General features: G+C 35.3%; 1 protein-coding gene across 4 annotated transcripts in view; it reads left to right on the top strand.

Annotated features, from left to right (window-relative positions):
- Nucleotides 1–24454, top strand: part of SMARCA1 (SNF2 related chromatin remodeling ATPase 1) — a 69141-nt gene extending 44687 nt beyond the window's left edge. The window contains exons 19-24 of one of the 4 annotated variants that reach the window (XM_030844869.2): nt 4758–4880; nt 6891–7023; nt 9572–9690; nt 9812–10024; nt 22502–22612; nt 23729–24454. In XM_030844869.2, coding sequence (XP_030700729.1) covers nt 4758–4880; nt 6891–7023; nt 9572–9690; nt 9812–10024; nt 22502–22612; nt 23729–23800 — 771 coding nt within the window. In that variant the 3' untranslated portion in view covers nt 23801–24454. Of the gene's footprint in view, nt 1–4757; nt 4881–6890; nt 7024–9571; nt 9691–9811; nt 10025–22501; nt 22644–23659 lie in introns of all 4 variants that reach the window. The other 3 variants (XM_060292490.1, XM_060292489.1, XM_060292488.1) reach the window with 3 other exon arrangements.
- The last annotated feature ends 589 nt before the right edge of the window (nt 24455–25043 follow it).

The following is a 25043-nucleotide window of genomic DNA, read 5'->3' as shown; positions in this document are numbered from 1 at the left end:
CCCCCTACTAAACCGCCAGAAAACTAACCCAAGCCACAATATGAATGGAACAATAGTTTGTTCTCAGATGAACAGGACTGCTGTAGTGGAGTTTCCTGATATTCTCTACGTAGTTAGGTTCTCAAAAAGGGACTCCTTTCCCTCTTTCTGCTTAAATGATTGTTAGCTCAGGGGAGGGAGGTTTTGTCTGAAGCTGGGGGCATTGTGGTGCATGGTTCCATTTTGTCCATTTTGAGTCCCCACTGTCACATTCTGTAGTGACTTGGAGTGTGGTTAGTGAAGGGCTCAGTAGGCTTGAAGCAGTTGGTAAACAGCATTTTTCTTCAGGGCCTGCTTATTTGCATTTTTATTTTCTGTTTTGTTTTTTCCCCTCAATACTCAGCACAACAAGGTCACAGCAGTATTCCTGATAATAAGATCTGGAATTAAAGAGTTCTGTTTTATTTGAGGCTGAGAGAAGTAGTTGTTTGTTTTGTCCTAACCACTTGGTAGATAGCTGTGCATTATGTGCCAATTTTCCCTGCTGTCTAAGCTCTGACCTTGTTGCAGGTTAGACGTATTCAGAAGCTTCATTGCTCTTGTGACTTAAAGGAGTTACTTAATGCTTTTAATCACTTGCTCACTAAAACCCTTCCATTGGAAGAAGGTGACTGAATTGATATTTCAATTGCAGAAGTTTAAAAATCCGGAGTATCCAAAAGTCCCGTTGAGTCTAAGACATGGAGTGAAAGAGTTTTGCCATATTAGAAGCTGAAGAAAGCTGTAGGACATTCTAATATATATCTTCAATAAAAATTCTTCGGGAGGGGATATAAACATTTGACAAATGCAGGAAGTTCTATAATCTTTGTGAGTTTCCGTAATGTGTCATTGTGGGCCACCTGTTTTGTTGTGGTAGAATTAAAATACAGTGAGCTGATTTCAGGTTACTACTTTTATTTTGTGTGTTGTCACATTTAATTCAGTATTCCATATTTCTATGAAATGTTTGCTGAAGCTCCTAAGAAGCAAGGCCCCCCAAAAAGTTTTTCACTTTTCCATGGAACATAACTCTTAATCAGAAATTCCTTACTATCTGACTAGAAATCCAAATAATAATTGAGTTGTTTCCTTGAAAGATAACTTCTTGTATATTAAGTGTTACTGGGGGTCATCAGTAATATATACAGTATGAGTACTTGAGATACCATCTAGGTATCTGTTTAGTACTATTGGCCTATAATTCGTCTACTTAATTCTTTTATAGCACTTTGAAATCACTCTAGGAAGCTAAATGTCGATAAAACCTCATGAGGTAAAAAATGAATACCTTTTAAAAATAATAAATATTAAGAAGGAGATTATTTGTAGGAAGAGATACAGGAATTTAGGAATTACGAGTCATTTCTAATTCTAAAAATTTTAGCAGTTGTTTGAGTAATTTTTAGAACTAAAATTGTAAATGTGGGCTTCCCTGGTGGTGCAGTGGTTGAGAGTCCGCCTGCCGATGCAGGGGACACGGGTTCGTGCCCTGGTCCGGGAAGATCCCATGTGCCGCGGAGCGGCTGGGCCCATGAGCCATGGCCGCTGAGCCTGCGCGTCCGGAGCCTGTGCTCCGCAACGGGAGAGGCCACAACAGTGACAGGCCCGCATACCACAGAAGAGTTTTAAAAAATTAAAAGAAAAATAAAATTGTAAATGTAACATTGATGAAGTCATTCTAAAGTTTTGCTGTATTAAAAATATGGGCAGTCGATCCTAAAATCTAATGGTATGTTATAATATTCTGATTTTGCCTTTATTAAAGTTCAGGTGGAAAATTTTTAGTATTGAAGATATCTACATAGAATAAAAAGTTCATTTTGTGTGGGTATATTATCCATTTTCTGTCATAAAATTAGATGTTTGTGAAATATTTTGTTAAAGTATGGTTTGTCAGGTATGGAAAGTTTGAAGCATTTTGGTAGAGAAATATCTTAAGATTAAAGAGGTTTTCCTCAATGAAAGTTAAAATTTATGGCCAAAGTAATTTCACCAGCAACTGAAGGGGTCTGTTAAACTTTTAAAGCTATGTCTGTAATTTTTTTCAACATTTTATTATGAAAAATTTCCAAACAGAAAAATGTCAAAATAATTATACAGTAAACACCCATATACACACCACATATATTTTCCAATTTACATTTTACTGTATTTGCTTTATCACCTATTTGTCCATTTCTCCAGCTTTCTATCAAATGGATATCCTTCTTATTTCTTTATGAATTTCAAAGTTGCAGACATAAGTATATTTCACCCGGAAACACTTCAACATGTATATCATTAGCCAGAGTTCAATATTTATTTGATTCTTTTTAAGATAAAAGTTATATACATTGAAATATATAAATCTTGTGTGCCATTTGGTGAATTTTGACAAATGCATACGCCTATATAACTGAAGCCCCTATAAAGATATAGAAAGTGCCCCTTCCCAGTCAATCCTCATATTCATTCCCCAGACACAACCACTGTTCTGATATTATTTTCATCTGTAGATTAGTTTTTTTGTTCCAGAGTTTCACATAAATGGAATCATATATTATGTGTAAGGCTTCTTTCACTTAGCATAGTGTTTTTGAGATTCATCTATGTTGTCCCATTATCAATGGTGCATTCCTTTTTATTGCCGAGTACTATTCCGTTGTAAGGATATACCACAGTTTGCTTATCCAGTCTCTTGTTGATGGACATCTGGACTGCTTTCTGGGTTTTGGCTCTTGTGAGTAAAGCTGCTATAAACATTCTAAAAGTCTTTGTATAGATATGTTAGGAGTGGAATTGCTGGTGTGCCTGTGATTTAAAAGTGGAATTTAGCTATTGAAAAAAGTGATTTTAAATCATGCATATCACTGGACTACATTTCATTTTTAATTTACACCTTCTTTTCAATTTCCATTTGCTACCATCCTAGGCCAGGTGATCATACGTCATTTCTAGATTACAACAGTTTAGCTGGTTCTCTTGCCTCTAGTTGCTTCCTCACTTCAATCCATCCAGCACAAGGCTTGCAGGTGAAAACAGTACTCCTTTGGTGAAAGATCTCCAATGGCTTGCTGTTGCCTACTGTGTAGTTTCAGAAGGCCCTCTAATTCTGTTTCCCCCGACCTTGTTTCTTATCCCGTCTCAACATAAACCTTATATATGCTCCTTCCTGTTCTTGCCTTACCGTTTTTGCTTTACTGCTCCAGCCTAGAATATTCGTTCTCTCTTCTCCATCTCCCCAAATTCTTATAGTTCTTAGAGTATAGCTCAGAATTCCACAGCTAGGTTGTGAGCTCCTTGTGGGCAAGGACCATGTCGACTATTTTTTATATTCCAGTGAACACCTATCATAGTGCTATGGACAAAATAGACATTTAGTCATTACTTACTAATTTGATTGTCTCGTACTGATGATTATGTACAAATGAATCTGTTTTTCAGTATGTCTTTTTAATGCCCAGTTAGTAGGTTTTATATTTAAACAACTATTGGATACAATAGTTTTAAAAATACTTATTTTTAAATTACAATGCTATGATTGAAACTCTATGAAATATGTATGACAATTAGAGAAATGTACTCTAGTATGTATTATAATCATGTTTTAGTAAAACCGTGACTATTTGATACGTCTAGAGGATGAGTCATTTATGATAGGTGTGCCTTCCAAACAGTGGAAGGCTTACTGCCAACCCTGTTCTTGCCATGTTTGATGGATGCTATAAAATGTACTATACATGTTATATACCTGCCCTCGTAAATCAATGTGCTGCATTGTCACTGCAGATGCACATAAAAATGATGTGAGGCTTTGCGCTGAGTGACTTAGTTTATCACTCCATACAATGAATGCTGCTTTATACTGCTGAACTGTATGGGTTGTCTAAGTTCATGGTGACACACTGAGGCCCCTGGGACTACAGTTTTGAGATACAAATGACTGGCTGACTGCTTGCTTCCTTGTAGAGCTGAGCTTCTGTCCTCAGTCTTTTGAACTTGAGCTCTCTTCTTCTCAGTTGCCAGTGTATTGCAGCTCTATATACTGTGCAGCGCTGTATAGTATACACTATACCTTCTGTTGCTCACTGCTACTGTAGTTTTTTCCCCTTGACTGCAGGTCCCATCACAGCTGTTTGTGTGTTTTGCTTACCCCTTCCCTCTTATATATAGTCTCTATTTTTTTTTTTGCTTCTTCATTATCCTGTCACTCTTTCAGTCTTTGCATTTTATGTGAAGATGCTGTCTCTTTCCATATCCTGGAAGGCAATAAAAGTACTCCTTTCTTTTTGCATGTTGAACTGATTAGAGCATTGGATGCAATCTTCAGGTGCATTGCCACTTCTATACCCTGGTCTGTATTGCCAGGTGAATATGGGCTCTTTTTGTACTACCCAACTTTTTGTTTCTGGGCTTGAGATTTTATTGTATAATGTTGGTGTTGGGGATAATGATATTATTATTACCATGCATTACCATATCATAAGGATATTTTGTTCCACAGTGTAATTAAGTCTAGAATACAATGTAGCATTTAGCTGTAACTGGTTTTTAACTGTAAAGTACCACGTGGCACATTTAAGACAGTTCTACTTTGGTAATATCGTGGTAGTAGAAATGTGGAGAGGGTCATGTGTCATTCTGGTATGACTTTATTTTGTTTACTGCTGAACTAACTCTAAATATTGATACAAGTATGTATACCCTTAATTAATTTTTCTCAACAGTTTACTCATAACACACCTCTTGATTCTTAGGTCCCAAGGAATCCTGATATCCCAAATCCAGCTGTGGCTCAAAGAGAGGAGCAAAAAAAGATTGATGGAGCTGAACCTCTTACACCAGAAGAGACTGAAGAAAAGGAAAAACTTCTCACACAAGTAACATATTTTAAGTGATTGAAATACTTCTAGTCAACGAATAGAAAAAAAGATATTATAAATTACACTTACTTTTTATTGTATGGGCCTGGTACCCTGATTGGACACACCAACACAACTCAGGGCTATTTTGTAAACATACATTTAGACCAAATATCCCTATTTTTTAAATTCCTTTTATAGAATACACTCTTTTAGAAATACTAAAAAATATATAAATGCAAAATATAGGTGTCAATTATAAGAAATAAGACATGCATTTTATCAATTATAGTAAAGTCAGTTAATCCACATATGAATCCTGATAGACAGTAATTACTAGCATATTCTTGAAAATTTAAATTTATTTTATTGATTGTGAACTGTCCTCTGAAATTATACTCTACTAATCTTTTATTTATGGAATGATTTCATAATCCTCAAAATGCCTTATATTCTTTCTTGAAAAGAACTTTAATACAATGATGAGAAATTTCTGAAACTATAAAAGGTGCTCATTGTATAGTTAAAAGCTAATAGTTAATAAGTAGGGAACATTTCGATTTGAACAACATATTAATGCTTTCTGGTCATTGTTGCTTTAATGAGTTTTACGAGTGTCATACTTCCAAAATAATCTGTAGAAGATAAAAAGAATTACAGTGCAAAAGATCCTTGGAAAATAATAAAGAAACGTGTACTGTATGATACCACCTTAGTATAGAAAGTAGCCAGCAAGATTTATTTATTCAACAAATTCTTTTGAACAATATGCAAAGCACAGTGCTAGGAAATTTTCCACATTAATTATTGAAAGATAGTTTTTATATTTATATCCTATTTATTATATAGGTCTTTTCTTTGTTATAACATGTAATTTTATTGAATGAAGTTTTACAAATTACATTCATAATTTTTGAGCCACATGCCTGGAAGTCATAAAGTTTAGTTTGAAAATGTAATTGCAACTGGTTGAATATTAGGACTTACCACAGAATAAAGTAAAACATTTAAATATTCATGATTTTTTTTCAAAATTTATTTCCTGAACACAAAAATAAAGTTATGGTCTTAGACTGTTACTTGGCTTGCAGTATATTGTGAACGTACAATATATTGTGAACATACAGTCTCAACTGAGAAATTGCTTTAGTTTGTAATTAGAAACAAAATCAATTTTTTGCCCCTCCTAGTACTTGAAGTCATCTTTAATCACCTTTCTCTACTGCCCTAAATAATTAATCTTTTAAAAAATCATGGGAGTACAAAGGAACAAAATATGGGGTAATCTAAAATCTTTATCAACTAACGCCTAGGGATAGAGTTTTGCTCTGTCAAGGGTATCACGTTTATGTGGGTGGGGACTTGAGGAGTGGAAGACAAAAATTTGATCTTGTGACTTCAAATAAATACCAAAGAGACTTAAAACACTGATTGGTCGAACTGTTCTATCTTTTAGGAAAGAAATTGAGCAGGCCCCATAACATTCTGTTTATCGAATCCTATTTATGAATATAATTTTGAACAGAAATTATTTGTTCACAGTAGTTTGGAATGATGTAAAGAGCTACAAAAATTTTTCTTCAGTCTTTTTTTTTCCTTCATGTATTTCTTTGATTTAATGCATACACATTTTTTCTTAATTTACATGGGAATAAGTCTGTGAAAAAAATGAAGTACTGGAATATCCAGGACTTCAGCATTTACATTAGTATTTTAATTTTAATGCATTTGTATTTTAATGTAGTAGGCATCTATAAAATACGGAGTTAAAAACTACACAATATCTTGGAGCTATAAATCAGTTTTTAGTACTTGGAGGGAAGTATATTCTCTTCATGATAGAAAAGCAGTTATTAGTAACACTAACTCAACTTTTGATTCCAACATAAAACACCTGGGATTTTATAAGAAGGAAAATTTTAAGCCTTTTGAACTGTTTTTAATGTATCATTGTATAGAACTAAATAGAACAATATTTGGATTGGTTGATTTAACCTCTATTGATGATGCTTAATTTTTTGTTCACAGGGATTCACAAACTGGACTAAGCGAGATTTTAATCAGTTTATTAAAGCTAATGAGAAGTATGGAAGAGATGACATTGATAATATAGCTCGAGAGGTGGAGGGCAAATCTCCTGAGGAGGTCATGGAATATTCAGGTTTGTATACAACTACAAAAATGGTGTTTAATTGTAACCTTATGCATTTCTTTAGTGTCAATTTAATTTTACCTTTGTTCAGAGACCTTTAGACTTTTATGAATAAACTGTAAGTGAAAGTATAAAATATAATTGTATTTCTATGAAAAGATTATAAGATTTATCAAAACAAATTGCTGTGGTTCCTACTAGTTAGCTAATAGAGCCAAGTATAGCACTGATAAAACAAGGGTAGCTATTGGATGAGCACTGGCAAAATGCCTACTTTCCCACGTCTGGAATTTGATCACCTTCTGGGCAAGTCAAGTCTAAGGCTTCAGTTTCAGTGGATGGAATTAGTGTCTTTCTAGGTTGTCCTTGAAGTAGAGAATTCCTATAAGGTCCTTTTAGATCCTCAAACACTCTCAGGGTTCTAGTTTGCTCCAGGCAAGTTATGTGTGGATTCTGCTAACTCCAGGCAAGCTGGAGTGGATCTGAAAAGACTGCTTGAATAAACCTGTTGATTGGTCCTAGAATCAGTTCCTTCTCTTACTTAGCTGTGTCTTTGGTCTTGACCAGAACTAGATTAGGTGCTGAAGCATAATGGAGTTAATATTGATTTCCATGTCACAGTGCATCCAACCTCAGGCTTCTGAAAAGAAATCTTATTAAAATAGGTAAATATGTCTAGTAAATTTTCTTTATGTAGAAGAACATAGGAAGTTTCTAAAATCCAATTAGATTGAGCTCTCAAATTTAGTCTGAATATCAGCTGTATAGAATCTAGGGCATTTTTTTTCCCCATAGAAACAATGTTACAAAGTAGGTTTAGGTTTCTGAGCTAGCCTCTCAAAGCCTATTTAGCCTAACAACTGAAATTCTGCATTTTTGCCATGAAAAATAGTAGGGAGGAAACATTGAAATACTACTAAATAGACCAAAGATTAATATAGATTAGGCACAATTTTTAATTTATTTATAGTGCTAATGCTTGAATAAATCCATGTTTAATTAGAGAACACTTTTTCTTCTTTTGGAAATCTGAAAGGGTCTTCTGGTGATTGCCAGGGACTTGAGAGATGGATTACATTTGAGTTTTTATTTCGTGTAGTATAACATCAAGTCTATGAACGTCCTTTACTTTGATAACAGTATAACATTACTACTACCCTTAAAATTTATCACATAAGTTTAGGACATTTGGGGGCTTAAAGAGGGGAAAAATAGAGGAGAGAGAGAAATTTTAGCAGCAAGAGTTGAATGAAAGGAGTATAAAAGGATATGTGCAGAGAGATTTTCTGAAGTAGAATTTTCTTCAAAAGTTAGGAAGGGGGATAGCATCAGTGTGTATGAAATTGCAAGAAAAAAATGATTTAAAAAGATATCACGTCGGGACTTCCATGGTGGTCCAGTGGCTAAGACTCCGTGCTCTCAATGCAGGGGGCCTGGGTTCGATCCCTGGTCAGGGAGCTAGATCCCACGTGCCGCAACTAAGACCTGGCGCAGCCAAATGAATAAATAAATATTTTTAAAAAGAGCTTATTTAAAAAAAAATACCATGTCAGATGTTCCCTCAAATTGACAGCAAGCCAGGTAGCATGACTAGCTCAGGGCAGCTTAATTGGGACCAAGTCAGAGGATGGGGAGATTTGAATGAATTTATGTAGTTGGTTGCAATAAAAGATGAAATGGGTACAGTTGGCTGTTTGTGGCATCTTATTCATAGTAGGCGTTTAAATTGTGTTGAATGAATAAGTGAGAGAATGAATAAATGAATACAGGTGCTTATAAAAATCAGAGTACTGACATTCCTTTCTTGATAGACTCTAAAAATGAAAAAATTTGAGAATGTAGACTATGTCATTAGAGGGCCTCTCACTGAAGTCATAAGATGTGACATTACTGCAGCCAGATCATTTAGCTCATTTATAAAATTTGGGTGACTTGGCTTTCCTTTTTTTTAAAGAGAAAAGGCTATTCCAAGTAAGTTTAAAAAACAAGCTGTATGTCACTGGAAATACTGTAAGAATAGTGAGTGGTTCCAAAAGCGAAGTAACAGTTTCAGTAGAAATTGAAGTTTGATTGAAGTAGAAGTTTGATTGACCTGTTGATAATAGTTTCGTTTTTATTTTTGCTTGCTAGGAAACTATGTTCTCTAAGTTTATATGACCACCCTGTCTTCTTTTTCACTTTATGTGTTTGGTGCCTTCTATATAATGTTTGAATAAAAGCATAGCTTAAATCAGTATCTGTAGTAATATCTTTTGAAATTCTGGTCATCTGGGATGGATAATTAAAAACTTCGTAATATTTCATGAAAGGAAAATCACTAACCTAAAACCTCCTTGTTGAGGTCTTACTTTTAAATGGAAGGAGGTATTTAATACCCCTCATTTATTACACCTTAGGAGTATTTAATAATTGAACGTATATATACAGATGAATTTGAATCTTAATTATAAACAGTGTAAGTTCACTGTATCCTTTCCTGCTAATTCTTCATTCTACAGTTCCTTGGATTCACTTACTTAAGATGATAGAATTGTAAAGTAATAACTCTGTTTTTCAGCTGTATTTTGGGAACGTTGCAATGAATTACAGGACATTGAGAAAATTATGGCTCAAATTGAACGTGGAGAAGCAAGAATCCAACGAAGGATCAGTATCAAGAAAGCCCTGGATGCCAAAGTAGTATATTTCATAATTGTCGAATTACCAATAGATTGTTTTAATTGATTAAATGGTGATTAGCTTTGACTTATTATTATTGCACATTTAGTCAAAAGCACTATTTTGTTTAAATCTACAGATTGCAAGATACAAGGCTCCATTTCATCAGTTACGTATTCAGTATGGAACCAGCAAAGGAAAGAACTATACTGAGGAAGAAGATAGATTCTTGATTTGTATGTTACACAAAATGGGCTTTGATAGAGAAAACGTGTATGAAGAATTAAGACAGTGTGTTCGGAATGCTCCTCAGTTTAGATTTGACTGGTTTATCAAGTCTAGAACCGCCATGGTACGTATTCCTTTCTTACTTATTTCCTCCAACTTTTTCTTTTGAAAAATTTCAAATATCATACATCCTTTACTTAGATTCTCTAATTCTTAACATTTTGCCACGCTGGCTTTCTCCTCTCACTAGTATATGTGTGTATATACTTATACATACATACATGGCATCTATCTATAGATATAGAATCTATATATTGTATTCAGAAATACAGATCTGTGCTTTATATTCATTAATCTATATACAGATCTATATTTCTGAACCATTTGAAAGTAAGTCATAGACATCATGAGTGTTCACCTCTAAATACTTCAGCATTTATCTCCTAAATATAAAAATAATATTTTCCTACATGAGCACAGTACCATCATCCTACCTGAAAATGTTAACGTTGCTTCAGTAATGTCATCTAGTATACAGTCCATGTACAGAATTTTCCAGTTGTCCCGAAAGTGTCTCTCATAGCTGTTTTTTTAAATTGATGAGCCAGTCAGGGTTCACATATTGCATTTGGTTGAGTCTCTTTAGTCTCTTCAGTCTACAACTTTTTGTTTTTCGTGACAATGACTTTTTGAAGGTACCCAGACTCATTTTGTAGAATGCCCAACATGTATCTCATTGTTTGCTCACTGTTAGATTTAGGTTAAGCATTTTCGGCAGGAATGCTGCCTAAGTGATGTGTATTTCTCATTGCATCACATCAGGAGGCTCATTATGTCAGGTTGTCACATTCTTGGTGATGCTGAGTTTGATTACTTGGTTAATATGGTGACCATCAGAGCTCTTCACTTTAAAGGTAGTTTCCCCTTTGTCATGAGGCAGGTGATACTTGAGACTGTGTGAATAACTTAAGGATTTATTTTTAATGAGAAGGAATTGTTGCCTAAGTAGAGTTTTTATAAGAATATTATGAGACAGAATAATTAAGAAGAGATTTTATTTTTAGCTTCATGCAATTTACTGTTACTTTCTAACATGAATTGTGTTCCTGTTAAATCCTAGTGCTGCTTAGCAGTGTTCTTGCTGATATTGAAATAAATGCCACATGTTTTTAATGTTGGCATTGTCAGTCTTTTGTTAGCCGAGGTAATTAAGACAAAAGTAGATTCATACAGCCTAAACATTAAAAGTAACCGGAAACTAACAATCTAAACAGTGAGCATTTTTCTTTAGTTTCTGTCTATCGTAAATGTTTTCTCGGCCAAAAGTTCATAGGGGTGTGAAGCAATGCTGAACATTTTGTTTGACCCATTTTATATTTTCAGTTCAAGTTGAAAAAAGAAAAGAAAAATCTGAGTTGCTATACTGAAGATGCTAATTTTGGTGGATGCTTTATAAGATCAGATATTTCTTAAAATTTTAACACAAATTTAGAGGGTTCCTGGATTGTTACTAGAATGTGTCTGTCAAGTTTATGGAATACATAATGCTGGGAGAGGTAGCAAATACTTTGGATCAAGCCAGAATCCAAAAGGAACTAGAGAAATTGGAATGATGGATTGATTGAATCTCCCTTGCAGCATGACAACTGTAGGGATGAATGTAAAGTGCTCTACTTGTACAAAAGAATAGGAAGAGGTGTATATGTTAATAAGATACAGTAGGAAGAATTGAGAAAAGAATAAAAAAGATAGGAATTAATCTGTAGCATGAAGGGCTGAGGTTGGATGTAGGGAAGAGTTGTTTGACAGGGTTCTTTGGATGGTTGAAATAGATTATTGAAGAACAGTGTTAAATAGCTTTCTATTAGCTTTGAAAATGAGATTCTATTTTGACAGTCTGAAAACTTTGGCAGTGAGCTAGTTGGCCTTTTAAGGTGCCTTCTAGCTCGGTGCATCTATGACCATGTTTAGCAGAGAACTCCTTTCAAAAGCCATGCATTTAAAACTTTTAGCCATTTGGGGTTTTATGTGTGTAATGATCTGATTTAGAGCGGCATCAGCAGCTTGTAAAAGACAAATGCCCACCTGCATTTGTTGATGAATCATGTTTTCGATCATACATGCCCTTTTATGTGATGGAACATTTGCTGAATTTTGAGTATTATTTCAGTGATAGTTTACTAATTTTTTAAAAGGTTGAGTTTAATGCTGTTTTCAGTTTCTGGAAACATTAAAGCAGTCGGATGAAACAGATTCAAAAGAGCAAGGAAAATCTTACATTATTTGTAATATGAACATGACTGTAGAACTACATACATAACCTTATTTCATTTTCCGTGAAGAAACCCAGTGTATTATTAACAACCACTAGATGTCTCTCAACTCCCTTGTAAAGAATCTTTTCTTCCATCTTTCAACAAAACATTTATCTTTCTTTACCAAGAGGTTTAAATATCTAATGTATGTTTTCCAAAGAGTGGATATTAACTACATACGTGATTGAAAAATGAAACTTTTATTTTGTCTGTTAAAAATGAAGACAATTCTGTCCTTAATTATGTTCTGGAAGGTGGAATTTATGATTTGTAAAGAATCTTTAAAAACACATAGTAGTTTATTTCATATTAAATATTTTAGTCCAGAGTTTTTGTTAACTTTTCTACTATATTATTTCCCTCCTAGTTAATGGATAATTTTTGCTTATATTTCTGGATTTAGAATATAAGAAATATATTTTAAAATATGCATGAATATATTTAGATCATCTTTTTGGAATGTTTCATGCTAATAAAAATCATTAGGGAATTAAAGAAATGGATTACTATTATTTCTAGATGATCTCTTTTCCCCTCATTTTAAATAATTGATCTTGTATAGTGAATCACATTCACAATCTAGGAAGTGAAACTTCCCCCTTGAAAGAGGCATTTGTGATTTCCAAAATTAAAATAATTTGCTTCATTGAAAAACCCCGTCTTAGAAATAACAGGGGATGTAATTTGATTCATTATATGAGTGTATCACTGTGTTCAAATTAAAATTTTATTAATGATTAAACTTTAAACTTAGCTTATTACTAAAGAAGCTATCTTTAAAAACATAATCTTGCTTAAAGATGACTCTTTCCCAGTGACACCAATAAATAGTGTGAAATACTTAGGGGAAAAAAAAGAAACCTTGGTAGTTATATTTTATTCAGAGATCTCAAAGTACTGAATTCATGGCTTCTGACTTAACAGTCTTAAAGTACTTAAAGGCATGAACCTCCACTTCTAAATATGCCGCATTTTGAAAGCCTTCAGCTAAAGGTTGAAAATTTCTTTGAGGCTCTTCTCCATTCAAAAATGCTGGCTATACAAAAGAAAAAATGAGTTTTAGTTCTGTTTCTCTGTGCTAAAAAGACTGTGATTTCTTTCTCTGAGAACTTGTGTGGTCTTTAAGTAAGTAATCAGTCTCTATTGAAATACATAAACAAGTAGGAAGGATATGATCAATTTAGATTTTTAAGCTCAGAGTACATGAATTGCCCTACCATTTTCCTTCTAAGAAAAAAAGTGTATTATAATGAGGTCTTAGTCTTAGGACATTAAAAAACTATCAGAATTAAAAGGACCTTTGCCAGATGACTGTAAGAGGAAAAGATAATACTTTGTATTTATATACTACCTTTTATATATAAGGTTGCCAATCCCTTTACCAACATTAGCTCATTAATTCCTTTTAGGGAATGAATGTCAGGGCATTATCTCTGTTCATTTAGTGACAGACTAACGTGACTGGGAGATTTGAAAAGAATCTGAGAATTCTAAAATATCTAGCACATTAGTTTACTGGAAAGGACATATTGAAAGTATCCAAAGTTTAATCAGTAATTCTTTGGACCTGCTTAGGTTCTTTTAAGTACTTAAAGGAGAAAAAGCAGAATTTGGCTCTCTGAAATAAAGAACATTTCTTGATATAGCCACTATGCTTCCTCCGCAGGGTTGCTTTGACTCTTAATTTTAGTTTAAAAATATTCTTACTTTTTAGCCTCTAGGAAGCTTTTTCCTTTCCTCTCCTGGCCTCGCAAGAAGCTCCGTGTACATAGCCCGTGGCCATGGACTTTAGAGTTGAATCAGAGTATTAGTAATTAGTTATTACAATTACCCTGCCTTTTGTAGTAGTTTAAATGAATTTTTGGGGTAGTATCTCAGAGAGAGAATCACACACTGTTGTATACAATGTAATAAAAATTTCATGTTATTGCTGTTTGTTTTCAAATCACAGCTTTATTATTAATGAAAGTGTTCCTTATTTAAAATTAAGAACATGACATTCCTCATCAGAATTGTAGGAGAAAAAATACTATTTAGAAAATATTGCTATAGCTCTTTATTAGCTTGCCTCCCTTTTTATAGGTTTATCATTGATAGTAAACGTTAGCTAAATTATTAGTTCAGCACAGGATATTTGATAAATTATCTGTCCAGTCAGAGAAGGATTTTCTTTCTAGATACTTTAGAAAAACAAAAGTCAAATTAAAAATTTTCCAAACTGTTTTATAGTCACAATAACACTTTTGTTTGTTGCTTATGCAGCACAGCCTAGGAAATTTTATGAAGAAGGCCACTCATGATTTTTAATTTTGTGTATTAGTGCTTAATTGTGTGATAACAGCTAATATTGATTTCTTAGAGCATTACATTCTTAATGAAATGTGAGGATATGAATTAGTACATTATTCACAAAATTGGTAAAATGTAAAATTAATGATGGGTTCTTCTTGACTGTAGAATTATGAAAATATTAAAATATATTTATGCTTATAGGGATATATTGTTTCCTAATGTGCTTGAAAGACTAAAATGTCCCTTTCAGCCTTAATTTTCAGAAAGGTCCTGTATAGAGGTATGTACAGAAGGGGTTGTGTTTAACTTTACCTTGAGGGTTAGGTCAGAGGAATGGCTTCATAGAAGAGGTCCTTCTTGGAACTGAGTCTTGAATGACCAGGAAGGAGTTGGCCCTGGGACTGTGGAAACAGCATGTGCAAAGGTAGAAACAAGCACAGCACATTAAGAAACTGCAAGTAGGTTGTGCTGGAGTGTGAGTAGGGAAGTTCTGGAAGATGAGGAAGGAGCTGGCAGCGAAATTACGAAGAGCCCTGTCCTTGGTATTGAACTTTGGTCATTATTCTATAGGAAATGGGGAGTCATTGAAAGATTTTAACAGGGCAGTGACATGGTCAGATTTACATTTTAGAAATACTGTTCTGTGGAAATGGGCAAATGTCTACCTCAACTACCATATAGGCTGACGATTCCCAAATTTATATCTCTGTCTTTTCTCTGTTCCTCCTCTTTTTTTACTTCCCTTGGCTATTATAGCACCATCTGCCCCAGAGTCATTTTTTACTGCTGCTCTCTTAACTATCAGGTGCAAATGGTTACACCTAAAAGTACCAGCATAACCCTTGCACAAAGTAGGCATTCAGTGAATAAATGAGCATGGAACTTTCGTACTTCAGTTTGCTTCTATCTCATAGACCCCTACAGTTGGATCAGATTTGGATAGAATGTGAAGAAATGTAGCAATGGGTTTGAGTTCTTTTTTCTTTTCCTTTCCTTTCTTTTATTTTCATCTACCTTTTTCTAATGATAGACTTTACTTGGCTGTAATCCCTGCAGCTTTTGTTTGAGTAGCCAGTTGTAAATATCATGTGTTTTATTAGTAACTATAGTGTTTGATTTAAGACTGAGTTGTTCTAACAATCTGAAATACGATACATGCACTAACAGGAGTTTGTTTTATGTATTTATGTATTGTGAAGAGGTGATGTGACATTTTACAAATAGCGATGTTTAAGTAGCAGCAGTTAGGTAAGACTATCATAACATTTGATACTTGTTTAAGAAATGTAGGATATATTTCTTAATTATTATTATTAGAATATATAACTCCCATCTAACTACCAGTGTACTTGGGCCCTGAGATTTTAGTATAGAATGCCATTGCTTTTTGTTAGTATGATAGAGGTTCCAAAGTGACAAAGAACCTAGGAAATATACCACAGAATGTATAGTTGAAGGTATCAGTTCCCAAAGGTAAAGTATAGGGAGTTTATGAAAGAGCAAAGGAGAAACAAACACCCATTTTGTTTTACTAAGAACTGTAGAAGATTCTGACTTTATAGAACCACCTACCAAATTAGATGTGCAGATGTGGAGTGCAATTTATTTATTTATTTTTTTTGCTTTTGCTCATTCACCTGCTTTTAACTTTCAACCATAACGGGCAGCGACCTTCTGTCATTCAGACTTAGGCAGGCTTAGTGTCTAGGATTTTAGTACGTAGGAAATGTAATGTGGAGTCTCTTTAATCTCTTTCAATAAGTCACTTCAAGTCTACTGATGCTTTCTGTGCCTTTTGAATTGATGCTTTGAAGCTGGGTATTGGGGCAGAGGATGTTTGAACTTGGTGCCTGGCGTGATTGATATTCACCACACAGTACAGGGCAGCGCCACTTACTGCAAACATCCCATTATTTATTAAATAAAGGTAGAGATACATATCCTAGTATTCAAAAGTTGAAACTTGGGTGACTTTGCATTGAATGGAATTATAAACTATTAAAAGATACGGAAAACCAAGGCAGACAGTTTGTTTAAAGTCAATCTAAAGACTAGTTTAAAACAGGGCTTGGCAAACTGCAGTCCTTTTACCTGTTTTTGTACGGCCTGCAAGCCAAGAATGATTTTTACATTTTCAAATGGTTGAAAGAAAATCAAAAGAAGACTGTCTTGTGACATGTGAAAATTATACAAAATTCAGATTTTAGCATCTGTAAAGTTTTATGGGAACCCAGCCACACGCATTCACTTATGCATCGTTTATGGCTGCTTTCATGCTGCAATGGCAGAGCTGAGTGGTCGTGACAGAGACCATGTGGTCTACAAAGCTGACAGTATTTACTGTTTGGCTCTTCACAGAAAGGATGTGCTGACCCGTGGTTTAAAAGAATGTGTAAGAAAGGTGGAAGGAAAGAAATAATATAACCAAGGGTAGACATAAGTGTTATACAGTCCTTCAAGAAAAGTGTTAAATGAAGGATGGGTAAAGGGGGAGGCTATTTGGCCTAAAAGAGGGATGTCTGGCAGGTCTGGTGGTAATTGCAGTGATTGTGATGGAGCCATGAGAGCTGCCTTGTAATATTTGAAAGATTGTCATACAGAAGAGGGAATCAGCTTGTTCAATTTGACTACAAAATCAGCTTGTTCAATTTGACTACAAAAATCAGCTTGTTCAGTTTGCATAAGGGAACATTTTTAACTTGTCCGAAGGTGGGATAGACAGCTTTGGGAGGTAGTGAGTACCCCGTCATTGGAAGAATTCAGACAAGCTGAATAGCTAATTAGTAAGGACCTAGTAGAAGGGATTCAGCATCAACCTGAATAATTTTTAAAGGTCCTTTCCAATCTTGAGAGTCAGTAATTTTATGAGCTCCCACTATTGAGACTCTGTATCAAGGGAAGATTTCAGAGTGCAAAATACACCTTTGATTACATGACGACTCCTGCTCAACAATCATCAGTGAGATCCTTTTGTCAACTGAATTAAGTAAAATTGCTTAGTTCTTTGTTTTTAGCTTCTAGGTTCTTTGTATTTTGACTCAAACTTAGTCTTATCTATCACTCTTACCCTGCACAGCATTTCCCAAGTTGGTTTCTACCAAACATTGTTCCAGGATTTGCAAATACGGTAAGTCCCTTACATACGAACGAGTTCCATTCCGAGAGTGCGTTCATAAGTCCAATTTCTTTGTTAAGTCCAACAAAGTTAGCCTAGGTACCCAACTAACACAATCGGCTATATAGTACTACTGTAATAGGTTTGTAATACTTTTCACACAAATAATACATAAAAAATAGAAAAAATCAAACATTTTAAATCTTACAGTATAGTACCTTGAAAAGTACAGTAGTACAGTATAATAGCTGGCATATAGGGGCTGGCATCGAGTGAACAGGCAAGAAGAGTTACTGACTGTAGGAGGGAGAGGAGGTGGGAGATGGTAGAGCTGAAGGATCATCAGCAGTTGGAGATGGAGGGCAAGCTGCAAGATGGAACGCAAGTTCGCATCTTTGAAAGTTCTCGGTTTGTATGTAGGGGCCTTACTGTATACAATATGCAGAACAGGGTTCTGTGTTCAAATAAATTTGGGAAATGGCTGATACTGAATCCTGCCTGTGACACTTCCAACCTACATTAGAATGCTAAAAGCTCTGAGAAGTCCTGCCATGAAGAAATTTGTTTAACCTTTTAAAAATCTAGCATTTCCTGCGCATGTGTGAACACAAAGTACTTTTTTTTCCTTTGGCCACAGCTATTAACACTGCAGAACAGTTCCCCATTTGCCATTTTCCCACTCTCTTCTGTTGTCTTTATTGTTTTTGTATCTCCTCTCTTCCTCTTGTGTGCTATTTTTCTCCCTCCAATTTCATTCCTAAATCCAGCATGGGGAAATCGTGAGAGAAAGAGATAATTAGACTACAGAATTGTGGAAACAGTTTGAGAGCACATGAACCACTCCCTGTAATCCGAGGAAAATAGGAAGATTAAAAAGGTACAAGAATCTAGGGGGATATGTATGTGAAAGGCGAAATTATATGAGATAAAAGTGCTTTTGACATCATGAAATTTCTCATAGTCATTTCATAGTCACTTAGTTATTCAAAACATGAATCACTATTTTATTGGTAATCTGGCCTCCTTGTAATTTCTGGTGTTAGCTCGTGCTCTGTTTATGATACCATCTGTTTAGTTAGGCAGTCTTCAAGCATGTGAATAAAAGATGGGGTTGGTATCTTTAGAGAAAGTGGCATTACCTATGCTAGGAAGGTAACGTCCAGACTCACTCATTCCTTGGTGCCTTTCTCCAGAGAGTTAGATTATTTTTCTGTCTGTAGTTAGTGACAGGTTAAAAGGAATGAAGGTAAGAACTTATTATACAGTCGATTTATAATCATTTTGAAATATTCTATTTCACTGCATATGAGACTGTCTCAAAAGTGTTAGTTTTTTTCTGAATCACCCATTATGAACCATGAATATGTATCTAAAGATATCTGCAGTCACAGGCAACTATTACTTACTGAGAATAATAATAGCCAGAGGGTATAGCTTAATGATTCAAGAATCAGCTTCACATAAAGACTCTATCTAGTCTCCCTAGAAACCAACAATCAAATCTCATCGGGGTCAACTTAGCCCTTTCTATAATAGATAAATTGAATAACATGCTGTTTAATTTGTATGTGTGTTACTGAATGAAGCTGTGAAGAGTGTTTGGTCTGCATATTAAAGATACCACTATTGTTTTGGTAAGTAAGGAAAATTCCAGTGTTATTTTTCCTAAATTATTTAACCTTGGGTAATTGAGGATGCACAAGAAACATGAATGTACCAGTGTTTTGTAAGGTTATTTTTAATAGTCAAACAATAATTTGTTAATGAATTTTTTTCTGGCTAGACTATCTTTGGTTTTCTGCCTTCTTTTGGGCTTGAATTTTACAGAGTAGAAAATGCTTGAATAGTTGATAATATTTCTGTATGCCATTTTTCTAGCTTTTATTTGGAAAGATAAAACTGTATTTAAAAAATTTGCCATTTCTTAAAAATGTTAGATTGCCTAAGGCCTAAATGTTCATTGCAGAAAATTTAGAAAATACATGCTAGTATAAAGAAGAAAATAAAAGTTACCATTGCTCCTATTTCCAGAAATAGCTGCTGTTAACCACTATAACACTGTATGTAGTTAGTACTCGCTCAGATATTTCTGCTGTGTATATACATATATAGTAAGTTGTGTATATATGTATATGGTAATTGACAAAGTACCCAAAATTTAGTTCCCAGTATTTCTCTGCTAAAAATGGCACTGCTCTAAATATTCTTCTGTAAATCGTTGTATACGTCTCTTATTGCCTTACATTAAGCATCTAGGAGTGGAATTGTTCGTTCAAAGAGTATGAAATTTTTAAGATGTATCATTGATATTCCCAAATTGCTTTCTAGAAAGATATTATTTTAGTCTGCTTGGGCTGCCATAACACAGTACTGTAGATGGGGTGGCTTAAACAAATTTCTCATGGCTTTGGAGACTGGAAGTCCAAGATCAGGGTGCCGGGAGGATTGGTTTCTGGTGAGGCCTTTCTCCCTAGCTTGTAGATGGAGTCGTCTTGCTGTGTCCTCACATGACCCTTTCTGTGTGAGTGGAGAGAGAGAGAGAGAGAAGAGGGATCTCTGGGTGTCTCTTCCTCTTGTAATACCAGACCTATCGGATTAGGGCCCCACCCTTATGACTTCATTTAACCTTAATTACCTCCATAAAGGCCCTCTCTCCAAACACAGTCACACTGCAGGGGTGTTAAGACTTCAACTTACAGATTTTGTGGAGGGCACAATTTTTAACTTTGGCATCCCATCATCAATGAATGAGAGCTCCCATTTCATCTTATTGCCAACACCAGATACACACACCACACATACACACACACACACACACACACACACACACACACTTGCATGAACGTGTCATTGCTAATTTAATAAATATATCATTGTTTTACTTTGCATTTCTTTGAAAAAATTTTAATATATGGACATTTTAATTTTTTATGAGTTTTAAAAAATATTTATTTTATTTATTAATTTTTTTGGCTGCATCGGGTCTTAGTCACGGCACACAGGATCTTCGTTGAGGCATGCAGGATCTTCTGTTATGGCATGCAGTCTCTTCGTTGCGGTGCTCGGGCTTCTATCTAGTTGCAGCATGCAGGTTTTCTCTCTCTTGTTGTGGTGCGTGGGCTCTGTAGTTTGCGGCACACAGGCTCTCTTGTTGAGGCGCGCAAGCTCAGTAGTTGTGGCACATGGGCTTAGCTGCCCCGCGGCATGTGGGATCTTAGTTCCCCGACCAGGGATGGAACCCGCGTCTCCTGCATTGGAAGGCGATTCTTTACCACTGGACCACCAGGGGAGTCCTATGAGTTTTCTATTCTTGTACTTGGACCATTTTTTGGTTGGAGTTCTTAATTGCCAATAAATCTACATTTTTATTTGAGGGTTTAGCTGCTTTATATTTTATCCATTTTTTTGGGGGGGGGGTACGCGGGCCTCTCATTGTTGTGGCCTCTCCCGTTGAGGAGCACAGGCTCCGGACGTGCAGGGTCAGCGGCCATGGCTCATGGGCCCAGCCGCTCCACAGCATGTGGGATCTTCCCGGACCGGGGCACGAACCAGCGTCCCCTGCATCGGCAGGCAGACTCCCAACCACTGCGCCGCCAGGGAACCCCCAGATATTTTTGCTTATACAAAAAAGAAATCATTTTTAAATGTTATTTATCCTTTGATATTAAACTTATTTACCTTTAAAATACAGCAAAGTGTACAGGGTTAATATATATGAGCATCCATACTAATCATATGTTTAATGCTCATCATATGTTCATAAAAACTGTTTATCGTTTGGATGCATTGATTTGCTGGCAGTGAAATATAGGTAGTGGCAAGGTTAATGCGGAATCTTTCCAGCTATTGCTTGCTCTGAATTAACAAATGCATCAGTGTTTCCTGAGACGCCCTCCTCAGAACTCTGATCCCACAAGATGTCCTTTGAGAAGGGAGTTCTGCTGTTTGAATAGCTTGGGGAATTGCTTGCTTCTTACATCGCCTACCCTAGTGGTTGACAGTGCTCATTAGGAACTTAAAGGCTATGAGCAGCCCTGTAGAAAAGAAATCTGTTTGACTTTTGTAAACTGAGTACTTCCAAAATGTGCTTTGACAATAGGACATCCTCTTATTTTTTTGTTTATGTGATTTTTGTTAACTTTTTGTTTCAAAATACTTACAGTTCACAGGAAGTTGTAAAGAAATGTACAGGGAGGGCCCATGCACCCTTCACCAAGTTTTCCCAGATGGTAACATATTCCATAAATACAGTAGTGTCACAACCAGGAAATTGACATTAGTACCATCCACAGAGCTTATTCAGATTTCATTGGTTATAGATGCACTTGTGTGTGTGTGTGGGGGGGGGGGTGCGCACACACGTGTGTGTAGTTCAGTGCAATTTTATCACAGGTAGGTACGTGTAACTAGCACCACCGCAAGACTTCCTTGTGCTAGCTCTTTATAGTCACACCCACTCTCCCCCCTTTCCCTAGCCCCTGGCAACCATTGATATGTTCTCCATCTCTAAACTTCCATTTAAGGATGCTATATAAATGGAACAATATGGTATGTAACCTTTTGAGATTGGCTTTTTTCACTCAGCGTCATTCCATTGAGGTTCATCCAGGTTGTTGCATATACCAGTATTTCTTTCCTTTTTATTGCTGAGTAGTATTTCAAAGTATGGATGTACCACAGTTTGTTTACCCATTTACCCACTGAATGATATTTATCCACTTCTCATATTTTTGGTGGAATATACTCTGTATGACTATTGTTCTGAAGAATACCAACTTAGAAATTCTGTGTCACAAAAATGATACAGTTAAAGAATTACCACTTTTTAAAGATTGTGCCGGGGTTGAAGAAATTAAAAGTCTTGTATTAATTGGTTTAGGAATTCCAGAGACGCTGTAATACTCTGATTTCATTGATTGAGAAAGAAAATATGGAAATTGAGGAAAGAGAGAGAGCAGAAAAGAAGAAACGGGCAACTAAAACTCCAATGGTAAAATTTTCAGCATTTTCCTAACTTTTAGGTAGATCCCATTTTTTTTACATAATTAAAATGCCTATATTATGTTTAATGCCATAGTGATGCCTATTATAAAAACTGGTTTTATGAAATGCTGATTTGTTTTTTGACAGAAAAAGAGTTACACTACAACCACATGCTTCCTATTTGTTTGTAGAACATACGGTTAGGAACTCCCGTAGTAACAGGGCTCAGTATTTTTAAAAAATTCCTCATGACTTTTAAGCAGAAGTATAATGCAAGTAAAATCCTTTGAATTGAGACCAGAGTTGTCATGGGGAGTAGGAGAGGGGTGGGGTGGGGTGGGACTGAGTTTGAAACTGGGAGTTCTGATTTGATCAAATAAGTTTTCTGATCTTTGTGGAACTATGAGTGCAAATAAGAACTTTGAGGAGACAGCAAAGCTTTACTTGGTTTACTTGGTAATAAGTTAACTGTTGAATAATAAGATGACTTAATTTTAATTCAGTCAGGTTGCCTTGTATAGTTACAATTTCAAATACTCTTTAATAGATGATATTATTTGAGTGTGGTTAAGTAAACTACCATATTTCATCAAGTCTAAGATGCCTTCCATTGTAAGACAGCATTATTTTATGTGCCACTAAGAAGAACTGCTCCAAGTAACTATGATTTGTCATCAATTATAGGATGCATCCCGATTTCAGAGATGCTAAAGTGGGAAACAAATGTGCATCATAGAATATATGAAATATGGTATGTTAACATCTGTCATAAGATTTAAAAAATAATACACTCATAAATAACATTTTTCCCGGAAAACTTTAAGTATTAAGTAGTCCTTTAAGATAAGCATACATTTATAGTGCCATGTGTAAGTAGAAACTTGATGACTATTTTTGATGGGTATTTTATGTCTTTTCTTAAAAAGAAACATGTTTGGAGGTTATTTTACATTGGGTTACATAGTTTGTTGGGCTATATAGAACATTAAATGTGAGTATAACATTTAAGTGAATATTCATGTTAAAATTTTTTTTTAATGCATTTACATCCTAGATTTAACATTGTTGGGCCATTTAAAAATGTGCATATTGGAGCAGAACATTAAATCTGTTTCCATTTTAGTCACAGAAAAGAAAAGCAGAGTCAGCTACTGAGAGCTCTGGAAAGAAGGATGTCAAGAAGGTGAAATCCTAAAGCCTAGAAATAAAGTTTTAAATGGGAAACTGCTATTTTCTTGTTCCCATCTTCAAATGCTAATGCCAGTTCCAGTGTATTCATGGTACTCTAAGAAAAATCTCTTTGGTTTTGATTTCTTGCATATTTTATATATTTTACAATGCTTTCTACATGAAATGTAGCTTTATATTTTATGCATTCTAGTATTTCTGTGTACTGTATTTTGTGCATTTCATGTCTTCATCAAAATCCTCTCAGTCCTTGTTCTTTTGAAGCTTGTGCTGAGGTTTTAGCTTTTCTATGTTTTATATGCCGCTGCTTTGAAAGAGAACCTAGATTCTATAGCTGTATTATTGTTGTTTCATACTTTAAATTTATATGGCTGTGGAAAATTGAATTAAAATGATTTGAGGAGAAAGACTTTTTCACTTCTTTGTTGCTTTCTTTTCTATTGAGTATGGGCTTGTACGTGTTACTGCATACTGTGATTAGCATAATAATTGTTTCTTTGAGGTCATCTAAATATTTTTTTCCTAAAGGAATAAAGGGTGAGAACAGAAAAAATTTAAAAAACTAATATTTGATACTGTGCTTGCTGTCAGTATGCATTACATTTAAATTATTCTCTAAATATTCAAGTGGGAAAGTATAATAAAGAAACGTCTATAAGAAATTTAATTATTTCCTGTTTTTTGTGCAGTAGAAAATAGTTGTGTTTACTGAATTGAATTGCTCACAACTATGTATTTGGTTGAAAGTTAAAGCTTTGCTTGCTGACTTGTGCCTGATCTTTTGTCCCATAGAGCCAGTCCAGGGGAGTCTGGGTATAACACGTAGATTTATTAACAACTAAGTTAAGAGTATGAAGTAAGTGCTATGCATGCAGAAGAAAGGGGGAGGGTCTTCCATAGGAATACAAGTACGGTCAGATAACAGATAATCTCAGAGCGTCAGAGGCTTTGCACACCAAGAGCTTCTACCTTTCCCACACCACAGACCCCACGCTGGGAGGAGATCTGCTCCACACAGTCCCTCAAGGCTCCAGGCTGACTGAGGCTCCGCTGTTTTACAGCTGTACCATCTGGAACATGTGGCCTATTCAGCTGCCGCTGTAGGAGAAAAAGAGGCTGGAGAATCGCATATAGGCTCTTTATTGCCTCAGCCCAGAAGTGACAAATGTCACATCCATTTATATTTCATTGTCCAAAACTAGTCACATGGTCCTGTGTATGTGCAAGAGGACTGGCAAATGTAGGGGAAC

Source organism: Globicephala melas, chromosome X, assembly GCF_963455315.2.
Source record: "Globicephala melas chromosome X, mGloMel1.2, whole genome shotgun sequence".
Lineage (NCBI taxonomy): Eukaryota > Metazoa > Chordata > Mammalia > Artiodactyla > Delphinidae > Globicephala > Globicephala melas.
Note: the sequence above shows the minus strand (reverse complement) of the source record. Positions and strands in the feature narration are given on the sequence as shown.